The 13091-nt window shown below is 35.2% G+C and overlaps 1 protein-coding gene across 2 annotated transcripts in view; it reads right to left on the reverse strand.

Annotated features, from left to right (window-relative positions):
* The window catches only part of med27 (mediator complex subunit 27), a 73620-nt gene that overhangs the window by 35915 nt on the left and 24614 nt on the right, over positions 1–13091 (reverse strand). For both annotated transcript variants that reach the window (XM_067393527.1, XM_067393526.1), the window contains exon 3: positions 10662–10792. In XM_067393527.1, the coding sequence (XP_067249628.1) occupies positions 10662–10792 (131 nt within the window). The remainder of the gene's footprint in view (positions 1–10661; positions 10793–13091) is intronic.

Genomic DNA, 13091 nt, shown 5'->3' on the forward strand with positions numbered 1-13091 from the left:
GACGGTGGAAAAGCGGCTCACATGACTGCAGTGGTTAAACCTTAATTTTATGAAGCGACGAAAATACTTTTTGTGTGCAAAAACAAACAAAAATAACACCTTTTTTCAACAATACATTCTCTTCTGTGTCATTCTCCTATTGGCAGACGCTGATCACATGAGCAGCAAGACGCAGGTGTGAGATGTTGACGCAAAAGCCGGCTATGACTAATAATGACTCTGCGTTCTGATGTAGAGCCTGGAAGCACTGGACGTAAACAGCGTATGAGAATGACATATGCTGTTTACATCCTAAATGCACTCAAAAAAGCTTTAAACAAATAAAATTTAAATTCACTTATCAAATAGGATGGCATAAGGAAAGCATGCAATATTGCATGTTAACCTCACATGAACCAAAACCTGCTCTTTCAGCCAATCACAGACACTGCAGCCAAGCAATTATTTTATCTTCTGGCATAGGTTGTTTATTGGCAATAGAATGGCTGGGATGTAACCAAATAGGGTTAGCAATTACATCTCCATTGGCACCATAGAGGGGTGTCAGCAAGTTACAAGACAAGACATGTTTTAATAGCTTCATGCTTCATAACTCATAATCTCTGGAGTGAAACCTACCTAATCTCCATGCAAACTAACTCATCATTGCTGGACTCACAGAAAAGGTTTTTTCTACTGTGGCGCTGATTGTTTTCTCAAGCCAAGCAGAGCATGAGTCTCATAATGGATTTTAGGCACAGCAAAGCTTGAATTAACATATCGAACATTACTTGCACATCAACAACTGTACACTCATTAAATCACTGTGTCTTCGCTCTGTAAAGTCAATACCTGCCTGTATAGATTTTGTGGTCCAAGATATGGTCAAGAATGTGTAAAAATCAGTCAACGGAGCTATCTGCGGGATCCAAAATTATAATTTACCACATCTCTCAATGGTGAAAATTGACAAGGTATTTTACATTAATATTTATTACTAGCCAGATTACAGGTTTAGTATGACAAAAGAATTATTAAGATGATTCCTATGCAAAACTTCCACATTTGTGACGAACTGCAATGAAACTGTACATGTCAAAAAAAAAAAACATATATTGTATGTATGTATATTGTGATTCTGAAAAAAACTATATAATGCAGCAGTTCCTCATATCACAACAGTTCCTGCCAATCTGGCATTCTGTTTAGTCACCAAAGCCAATATTTACTCACATTTGGTGCTTGGCTGCCTTGAAACCACAGTGTTTAAAGGTCCTTGTTAAAGTCCCTCCCTCTGGCCCTGCCCCAGGCCGTCTCTCTGAACAGGTTTTTAATTGTCTACTACCCATCTGCCCTGTAATACCACTGCACCAGTACAGGGTGAGACCAATAAAGGTCAAGAAAACCAATGGAAGAGGATGTGACTGTATCCTCTGACCTTGAGTGTGCGGCATCACTGTCAATCAGCAAGGCACCATGGGCCATCTTGCCAGTGATGGCTTCATTTCAGGTTAAAATATTCAGTAGAAACTCACCACTCAGAGTGCAATTTACTCCTAGATTGGGTGTAATGTCTCTGGCACTGTTGAGGAAGCTACTAGCAACTCAATTAAAAGTAGCTGAACTACAGTCGAGCTAGCCTTTAGGAAAAGTAGTAATTTGCTCATGGGACCACAGAACTTTATGAACCAATCGCTTGAGCTGTAAATGTCATGCACCTAAAATCTCTGTAAAGCTGCAAGAAAATGACATTATAACAATGCTGATTGGCTGATGGCATATAAAAACACTCCCAAAACCTTCACCAGTGTCTACCTGAGCAGTAACATCAAAGACAGCAGAAAAAATAAGTCAATTTCTCACTTTATGATCCGTCAAAAAAAATAATAAAAAATAAATCAGTAAAAAACAGAAAAAGCACACTTTAGAACAAGGTGTAGTTTATGAAATCTACCTCCAGCTATCAAGGCCATGCTAACCAGCCAAACAAATGTTTTTTTTCTTCGCAATATATTGTTAATGAACATCCTGATGCTGCCCATGCTGCCGAGAGCGACGTTTAGATGAATATGTAAATATGTGCTCCGCCTTTTCCTCTCAATTACAAAATAAACACCAAAAATAACAGTGGTGAAAAAACAGCAGTTAGAAAGCATCTGATATAGATGGATATCTATGGATATCATTAGATATAAATATGTTTGTACAAGCTCTGCAATTCAGCACTCCAGTCAAGTCACGTCACATATATTTAAATAGCACTTTATAGAACACTTTTGAAGCAAGCTGCTTCAGCATAAACATGAAAAAAGTCAGTCAGTCTCTCTTTCAAGTAGAATTACAACTTCAGTTTCTATGATCAGAATCAGAATCAGAAAGAGCTTAATTGCCAGGTATGTTGTTTACACATACTAGGAATTTGTTTTAGTGACAGAAGCTCCACAGTGCAACAGATTAACAGCGACAAGACAAGACACATAATAAAGAAAATAAAATAATAATATACAAATTTACAAGATAGACAAAGTGCAAAAAAAGCAAAAAAACAATATATAATATAGACAATTTGTTTGTACAGTTATGTGTGCAAAAAGCACATGTGTGATAAAATAGCTCTCCAGTGTGTTCATGTTTTTACTCACGGACATCTGATCTCGACGGACTGACCAGAAGAAAAGAACCGGAGAAGAATTCCATGTCAAAGAGGGCAGAGCCTCTGAGCACACCTACCTAGTACATTCTAAAAAGGAATCAGGGGACCTGTTACCACAACTTAAATAAATGCATGGTTGCAAGTTAAAAATTCTAATTTATTGTTTTAATTAAAACTTTTAAGTTGCAAACATTATTTTATAGAGGTCTGTTGACAAAATAATGTTGATCATGTCTGTAATTTAAACTCAAAGTTCTGTGTTAATTGGCTTTTTTATTAAAAAAAAAAAAAAAAAAAAAATTAATTGTAGTAACTTAATGAAATTGTCTTGATAACTTTGTAAATTAGACAGTGAATTTCTAGTTCCCAGCATGCTTTGCAAAGGACTGGATAAGGAGAAAAAAATGTGAAATTAAGTGTTAGTTTAATTGTTTTTTAGTGAAGAGAAAGACCTGTTATAGTGTTTAAAGGTGCCATTGAATGTTTTTTTACAAGATGTAATATAAGTCTCTAAGGTGTCCCCTGAATGTGTCTGTGAAGTTTCAGCTCAAAATACCCCATAGATTTTTTTTAATTCATTTTTTTAACTGCCTATTTTGGGGCATAATTAGAAATGCGCCAGTTCAGGTTGCGGTCCCTTTAAATCGCACGCTCTCCGCCCCCGGAGCTCACGCTTGCCTTAAACAAAGTTTACACCGCTAATATAACCCTCAAAATGGATCTTTACAAAGTGTTCGTCATGCATACTGCATGCTTGCGTCGGATTATGTGAGTATTGTATACTGTTATATTGTTTACATTTGATTCTGAATGAAATTTGAGGCTGTGATCCGTGGCTAACGGCTAATGCTACACTGTTGGAGAGATTTATAAAGAATGAAGTTGTGTTTAAGAATTATACAGACTGCAAGTGTTTAAAAAATGAAAATAGCGACAGCTCTTGTCTCCATGAATACAGTAAGAAACAATGGTAACTTTAACCACATTTAACAGTACATTAGCAACATGCTAACGAAACATTTAGAAAGACAGTTTACAAATATCACTAAAAATATCATGATATCATGGATCATGTCAGTTATTATTGCTCCATCTGCCATTTTTTGCTGTTGTCCTTGCTTGCTTACCTAGTCTGATGATTCAGCTGTGCACAGATCCAGACGTTCTGCCCTTGTGTAATGCCTCGATCATGGGCTGGCATATGCAAATATTGGGGGCGTACATATTAATGAGCCCGACTGTTACGTAACAGTCGGTGTTATGTTGAGATTCGCCTGTTCGTCGGAGGTCTTTTAAACAAATGAGATTTATATAAGAAGGAGGAAACAATGGAGTTTGAGACTCACTGTATGTCATTTCCATGTACTGAACTCTTTTTATTTGACTATGCAAAGATAAATTAAAATTTTAATTCTACAAACTGCTGTGTTAATTTTTTTTGTAGAGCCAACACATTATTTTTTAGAATGTACATAATCGCCATGGACCAATGGTAGTTTGAAAGTTTTTACCAGCCGGAGCAAACTCTTCCGGAAAGCTGTTTTGAACTCCCGAAACGAACACCAAACAAACTTAGTTTTTGTTTAATTTTGTTCAAAATGACGAGTGGGTCTGAGTGATTACACCATGAGATTCTGTGAGTGGAAAACGCAAATGTTGGTTCTATTTTTTATACCGACCTTGTAATCTAAATGCAAAGTTAAAGAATGCTCTGTAGACATGAAGGTTCTGCAGCACAGTTTAAGGATCCACTCTGTAGTGTGATTTGAATGTTAATGCATCAGATTATCACCCAGATGATGAAACACTTTCAGTGGATTACAAGCCAACTGCCTAAAAACTGATGCGGCCACAAGAAAGGGCATCTTCAGACACCCCTGAGGATGGCAGGAAGTCAGTGTCAGAGGAGCACAAAAAAAGAGGTGCGTGTACTTTGTTCATCTTGATGTAATGTGGTAACATTGCTCTTTCAGTGTGATGGATGATACAAAGTGATCAAATAGCCCTTTCTTGTGACTGCATGTGAGGGTGAGATGAATACTGATAAACGAGTGCTGTCTTCCTCTCTTTCCTTTAATCAGGGATCAGCTATGACTAAAATTTTCATAACACTCTGCTCTCTAAGCTTTGCTGCAATGCAGCACAGGAAAGAGGCACATCTTGACCTGCGATCCCTTCAATCTGGAGATTGAACATGAAACAACCTGGAAACACTTGAAATATTTTAAACATTCATATTACAACAAATTCCAAAATAACTGATTAATTAAAATATGTAATAAAATAATTAAGTATTAAATGTGGAAATCATATTAGTTTGATTTCTTTTGTTCAATATCACAATTATCTGATCTATCTATCTATCTATCTATCTATCTATCTATCTATCTATCTATCTATCTATCTATCTATCTATCTATCTATCTATCTATCTATCTATCTATCTATCTATCTATCTATCTATCTATCTATCTATCTATCTATCTATCCAGGGTGCGATTTGTATTTGATTGGGGGAAGGGGGATTTCCTCCTTCTGGTTTATGTATCCCCGCCTCTGCTAAATTATTTAAAAAAAAATTATTTAAAAAAAAAAAAATATCCCCCCAGGTGATGCTACTCCACAAACCACCAACAGAGCATATAAAATACCAAAAATAAAAATCTTTTTTTAAAACATCGCCAAGTAAAACGGTCAGCCGTTATACTGTGCTTGTGGCGCGCACTCAAGAATTGCAAGCGCAAATGCGCCGGCGCGCTGCATAATTACTTTATTATAGCTTAAATAAAGCGCAAAAGAAACTACGAGCAATGACCATCGTTGTTCTGTTGTAAGTTTCGTCATGAAATAACCAAACATGCGATTAAAGCTACCTCAAAACTGTGCATACATGTATGTAATATTTGTTGACATGGTTTTAAAGCTATTGTTATCCAATTTGTTGGCCTTAAAACATCTTAAAAATGCACATATGTACACCAGGTAAATTAAAATTTTCTTAGCGGAGCATGCCCATGTACCCTCCAGCAAACAAAATTTTCTGACCTCGGTAATTATGAAACCCTGCGTACGGCCCGGCTTATATTCTAATGAAATCTGAGGTAAATGTGTATTTCTACAAATGTGCACACTTTTGGACTAAAAGTTTGTTTGTGTATGCTCTGTGATCAAAAATAAATGGGACCAAATGCGATTGAATGTAAAGGTTTGTGTCTCATTATTCTATTAATAACTACCGCTTGATTTTGCATTTCTATCAGAAATTAAGAATTATTAATTGTAGATAGTGTTGCAAATATCTAAGCTATCTAATACTTCAAATCTCAAGGTTAAATCTAAAAATCTATCTATCTATCTATCTATCTATCTATCTATCTATCTATCTATCTATCTATCTATCTATCTATCTATCTATCTATCTATCTATCTATCTATCTATCTATCTATCTATCTATCTATCTATCTATCTATCTATCTATCTATCCAATCGTTATCATGTTAAAATGTTTTCAAAACTTTCAAAACGTAGCGAACATTCAAAATTGGTCTGGACAAACTTAGATTTTCTTGTTAAAAATTACAGTCAGATGAATTTCATTATAATTCTACTTACTTACATTCAATTAAAACGGACCTGAATAGGAATAGGAATTTAAAAAGTTATTCTGAACAACACACAACCCAGAATGTTACAGTATGTTTACATAAGTAGTAAATACTAATAAACTGTAAATACTTTGAAATCTAATTAAAAAACTATATTAAAAACAATAATGCCACCACAAAATAATTATAATCTTAATTAGAATTAAATCGCAACTTTACAAAGAACAGTACCTTGCGAACACCCCAGTGAACAAGCCAAAGGCAACAGTGGAAAGGAAAACTCCCTGAGACGGAGATGAGGAAAAAAACCTTGGGAAAAGCCCTTAAGAGACTCACCTGGGGAAGTCCACCTCCTCAGGCTGGCACATTTTCAAACACTTTTAAAACAAAGCATACACAAATTGTAATCCGAACAGATGTAATCCAGCCATATAGTATTAATGATAATACTGAGTAATTAGTTATAATGACTAATTAAATATGCAATTTGCAAAGAGGAAAGATGCAGGTAGCGAATGACAGAGACAGGTTGAGGCTGATATTAATTATAGTAACATGTAAAGTAAATCTGCAGTTCTCATGGGGGTGGTGTGGTGAATTAGTCTCGGTTCAGTAACTGTGGCTTTGCCTGTCTGGCCGATGGGAGCAAGAGGCACTAAAATGATAACAGCACTCTGCATTGATCCTAGGAGGGTAGCAGTCTCAGATCCTGAGAATTCAAAAGCAACAGAAAGCCCTAAACGATGACACTTCCGCAATCACATCACAAAGGTCACCTTGAGCTGACCGGGGCGGCTTTCGAAGCACATATTATGACATAGGAAAACCGTCACTGATTAGACATTTTACTATCTGATTCATACAGACACAAATGAGCCTCTTTACCAGTTCATAATTGGTACAAATCCTGTATACAGTTCACAAAAATCGGCAGATTAAAAAAGTACTACAACACATTTATCAAATCCCACTCTGCTTGTCTACTTAGCTGTTGGGAAAGTATTCAAGCACAGACACTATCCCTTTGAGCCAGATTAAATGAGTAAATGCTGTGTAATTCTGTTTACAGGATTAATATTGCGATGAATGCGCAGGATGGGACCAGCTCTCATTCAGACTCTCCTCTGGGCCTCAATTATCAGGCTAGTTTCATATGCTGTGATTTTAAAATGAATCATTTTATGGTAACTCCTGCTGGTTCATTAATGGCAGTATGAATGATTATAACAGACTGTTTGAATAAATGGATCAATAGACTGTCTGGTTTGCGGATTTGATTATTTTGAAGGTTCTTTAGGCCTCTATTCGTTTTCTTTTTATCATTATAAAATGTTTATCACTATGCCTGGGCATCCCTTTGCTTGCATATTAGTTTGCGCACCAAATCCAGACTGCCAGTTACAACTGTATTTATTTATTATATTATCATTTATTTACACAGTAAACATCTTTTAAAATGCATTTAGAAACATCTTGTTTTGGGACAGCATTACTTTCTCCAGTCGGTCCACTCATTTAAGCAATGTCAGAGGGGAACGCTATCAGAATGCTGGCAAGTAAAAAAGTAACATAAAAGCAAACGCGCATGAAGGTTGTGCTGCATAATTCATGTGCCGCTCCTTTTAGAAACGGCAAATTCATCAGGACAATGACGTTTGACAGAAGAGCCGCTGTCTCTGTTCACCTTGCTCCGTTCAACATCCTCTCCCATCCGAAAACAGCACAGTGCCATTAAAGATACACGGTGCATCGCAGACTGATGAGCCAGTCAGGTTTAGGCCACTTTGAGTCACCAAAAAGCAGATTTGTCAGGAGCACCTCACTTTACTGTACTAGACTGGTAAAGTGTGTCAGGATGAAAATGAATCCACTGATTTCAGCCTGCCGAGTACCTGCTTGTGACCTGGGCAGCCAGGTGCAACAAAAAACTGGAAAAGCACCATCAACGCCAGCATTTCTGACATTTGGGGAAGCTTTTTCTTGTACTGACCTTATAAGGAAACTGCAGGTTAAAGGGTATATAGGTGGCATTTTGAAAAACCAATTGTTTCAACTTGCTTTTGGGGCCTTTCCAAATACTTTCTTCTGCACAAGTGTATGCTGTGTTCAAAACTGTTCTCTCGTTCACTCAGTTACTATTCTATGGAAGCTTGTTTCCGCCATGAAATAATTAAAAAAGTAATTACGACTTTTTATCTCACAATTCTGACTTTTCTTCTCGCAATTGCAAGTTTATATCTCACAATTCAGATTTTTTTCTCAGAATTGTGAGATTTAAACTCACAATTGTGAGTTATAACGTCAGAATTGGGAGTTATAAAGTCAGAATTGCGAGTTATAAAGTCAAAATTACGTGACAAAGTTAGAATTGCGAGTTATAAAGTCAGAATTGCATGATATAAAGTTAGAATTGCGAGTTATAAAGTCAGAATTGCATGATATAAAGGCAGAATTGCGAGTTAAGTCAGAATTGCAAGATATAAAGTCAGAATTGTGAGTTACAAAGTCAAAATTACTTGATAAAGTTAGAATTGCGAGTTATAAAGTCAGAATTGTGAGTTATAAAGTCAAAATTAGTTGACAAAGTTAGAATTGCCAGTTATAAAGTCAGAATTGCATGATATAAAGTCAGAATTGCGATTTATAAAGTCAGAATTGCGAGTTATAAAGTCAAAATTACGTGATAAAGTTAGAATTGCGAGTTATAAAGTCATAATTGCATGATATAAAGGCAGAATTGCGAGTTATAAAGTCAGAATTGCGAGTTACAAAGTCAAAATTACTTGATAAAGTTAGAATTGCGAGTTATAAAGTGAGAATTGCGAGTTATAAAGTCAAAATTACGTGACAAAGTCAGAATTGCGAGTTATAAAGTCAAAATTACGTGACAAAGTTAGAATTGCGAGTTATAAAGTCAGAATTGCATGATATAAAGGCAGAATTGCGAGTTATAAAGTCAGAATTGCGAGTTATAAAGTCAGAATTGCATGATATAAAGGCAGAATTGCGAGTTATAAAGTCAAAATTACGTGACAAAGTCAGAATTGCGAGTTATAAAGTCAGAATTGCATGATATAAAGGCAGAATTGCATGATATAAAGTCAGAATTGCATGATATAAAGGCAGAATTGCGAGTTATAAAGTCAAAATTACGTGACAAAGTCAGAATTGCGAGTTATAAAGTCAGAATTGCGAGTTATAAAGTCAAAATTACGTGATAAAGTTAGAATTGCGAGTTATAATGTCAGAATTGCATGATATAAAGGCAGAATTGCGAGTTATAAAGTCAGAATTGCGAGTTACAAAGTCAGAATCGTGAGATATAAACTCACAATTGCGTGTTACAATTTTTAATTGGTGCGGGGAAAAAGACTGATGTTTTTTCTCAGAATTTCGAGTTTATATCTCACAATTCTGACTTTATAACTCGCAATTGTATGTTATAAAGTCAGAATTGCGAGATAAAAACTCGCAATTGTGAGAAAAAAAAGTCAGAATTGTGAGAGAAAAAGTCACAATTACCTTTTTAATTTTTTTTAATTTAGTGATGGAAACAAGCTTCCATACTATTCCCCTATATACAGAACTCCACATAATGGACTTAGTTGGGATAGAAGTGCACAAAAAAAGTACCTTTTAAAGGCAGATTTTGGACATAGCAGTAGATATAGGATTATATACATTGCTATTATACATAGCAAATTTTTATTTCTTCTTCTCGTCCTTCAGACATGGAAAGCACATTGGGTTACGAGTACCCAGGCAGGCATCAGAGCCAAGGAAAGCACTACAACTTGAAATAAATGAACAATCACTTTGAAGGACCTTGGAAAGAAAATAAAACACTGCAACAGAATCAGATTAAAAAGAGCACATTTGCAAGGAGAAATAGGAGTGGTATCCCATCAGTGGGCTTTTCAGAGGGACACAGACCACCTGGGCTCCGCTCTTGTCTCTTCTATCTGTCCTCTATAGTTATTTTCTGTTCATTCTCCATCCGTCTTTCATCTTCCCTCCAGAGTCCATGCTCTCTTCTCCTCTGAATCTCACTCTCGCTACTTTATTATTAAAGCCTACGGTCTATGACCCCAGTGACACCACGAAAGACAATGAGTTATTCTACTCTGTCACTGTAATCGGATGAACCAATAGAGTGGAATAGAATCAATGGTCACCTCTGACCTGCTGTCTATGGACAAACAGAAGCTGGTGACTTCAGTTTTCATGAATGTAGGCCTTGAGTTGTGCTTCTTTAATCCTACATCTATGTTGAACATGAGAAGCAAGTCCATATATGGTACATTTACTGGACAAGTTTAGTGCTGGAACAATTCAACAGGTTTCAAATGTGAAAGAACCTACTGGGAGCATCATCAATTTTCACATCTCTGGTTATGAGATACTGTGAAAAAAATTAACTCACTGTGTTGGAAGGACAAGGGTGCTGGGCTGGACTTTGGGTCTTCTTTTGGCAGATGTTCCCATCTGATTGGCTGAGCGTTTGAGTGACTGTTGGTTTAGAAGGCTGGAGGCCAAACCTGCATGGTACTGTAACTACAGAAGGAAAAAAAACAAAAGGTGTCTATGTGTTAGTGCTGTCACGATTAACACATATTTGATTAATCAGTAGGGCTGGGTATTGATTTCAATTCACAAGCTCATGATTCGATTTGATATTGATTATTTTGGATATATATCAGGTACAGTACATGGTAAATTTTCTCAAGTCTCAACTAATGCTGTAAAGTATACATGAGTCAGTTGGTACTATAATACTATAATATTGAAGGTTAAAATTAACTGTCTGCAAACACAAATTACACTCAAGGAAGTTTTTATGATAATAAAGTTATAAAACCAACTTTATAATTATATAATTACATTTCTATGCCAATTCATTTTTTGAAATATATAAACATTTAAGTGGTGGCTATCATAAAAATCTGACAGATTTATTCAAACATACATTAAATACCAAAGAACGGTAAAAAAAAAAAAAAAAAAAAAATATATATATATATATATATATATATATATATATATATATATATATATATATATATATATTCCTCCTCTTTAGAGTTCATTTTTCTAGCTGACTATTGAATTTATGGTTACTGTATAGGTTTTTTTCTGAGGTAAATATGTGACGTTACGTGACATTGTTTACAAGCTTTTTTAATAACATTTTTCTCCCTAGTTGAAACAATGATTGAGCGATTATGAGACAGGATACGGATTTCATTAAGTTGTTCTCTATCTTTTAACAAACCTTCAGATGTTCATTCATGTTTATTTCATGTTGTAACTAGTATTAAAGGGATGGACATGATCGCGCTGCCGCTTCTCTTGAACAGAGGCACTACAGCGATGTGTCATGCCACATTAAACAGTGCCAAATTGGTATTTAATTTTTTAAATTTCATAATAAAATGGACAAAGCATGATTTATTGGATGGGCGGCGCACTACAATGCCGTTCTTTCATCAACTGAAAACAGGATAGACTAATCCATTCTTGGGATTTAAATGAGTAAAAATGAGAATCGAATATTTCTTTACCCAGCCCTATTAATCAGGATTATTCATTTCAATTTATTTAGTCTTTATACACACACATACATACACATATTACTGTAATATATTATTTAATTTGGTTGGGTTCTACAAAAAACAAATTTCCTGTTTCAGTAGGGAACATGTGTTAACTAAGTTATAACTTTCTGACTAATTTTCAAACTGAAAAAATTCCTGTATCACAAATTAATAAACCTTTGCTTAAAAACTATGAAAAAGTCCCTAATTCCTATGAGTTTTTTTCTTTTTTTTTTTTTTTTTTTAAAAAAAAGGTCATCCAGGATAAAAATTGGAACAACCATATTGGTCGTTACCAGTCACAAAATTATGGAAAAATAAATTAAATTTTCCAGTGGAAAATTCAATTTATTCTTCCATTATTTTGTGACTTCTTTGGAAATTTCCACTATTCGCACCTTTCTTCCTTTGATTTCAGCTCCAAGAAACTGGTACCATCCAATAATTCGCATTTGGAGTGGCATTCTGCACTTTTCTTCTAATGAAGATTCTTCTTAAGGCACACTTACTCTTCTTCTATTTGACTGCAGAAATCTCACTAGATTATTGGTCCAGGTAGCCTTGTTTTTCTGAAAGGCAGTATCACTTATCTTGTGCAACATTATATATTGCTACTGAAACAAATATCAAAAAGTATCAAGTCGAGTTGTTTGCTCATAAAGCTCCCTCTCTCTTTGTCCCTCTATCCTATATGTATACCAAGATTTGGATTGTTCTAGAAATTCCAGAAAGTTCTCAACAGTCCTAGAAAGTTCCAGAAATTTCTAAACAATTCTATAAAGTTTTAGGAATTGCTACTTACTTATAAGCAGTCATGTTTGTTATATGATTGTTCCATTTTTCTTTATCTGCAGTGACCCTTTTTTAAACAGAGAAATTATGGTCTTTTTCATTTTTTTTTTAAGCAAAAGTTTGTCGATTTATAATACAGGAAACATTTTATTTGAAAAATAGTCAAAAAGTTATAACTCTAGTGTTAACACTGGGTTAACAAACCATTTCATGGACTCTCTAATTGGTCATCTACACAAATATATATCTACATTCCACATAAATTCAGAGTTTTATGGCCAATGGATCAAATTTGAGTTCCACGATAATGCTAACAAGCCTTGAACAGATTCAAAATGAAGAGTGTCCAGAGAACTTACTCTTTCGTGGCTTTACAAAGAACAGTTAAGCATGTAAAACGAACACAGACTAATTGGGCTTCTAAGACTTGTTTACTCAAAGCACAGTTCCAATGTTGTCAACAATCT

Source organism: Chanodichthys erythropterus, chromosome 9 (assembly GCF_024489055.1).
Source record: "Chanodichthys erythropterus isolate Z2021 chromosome 9, ASM2448905v1, whole genome shotgun sequence".
NCBI classification, from domain to species: domain Eukaryota; kingdom Metazoa; phylum Chordata; class Actinopteri; order Cypriniformes; family Xenocyprididae; genus Chanodichthys; species Chanodichthys erythropterus.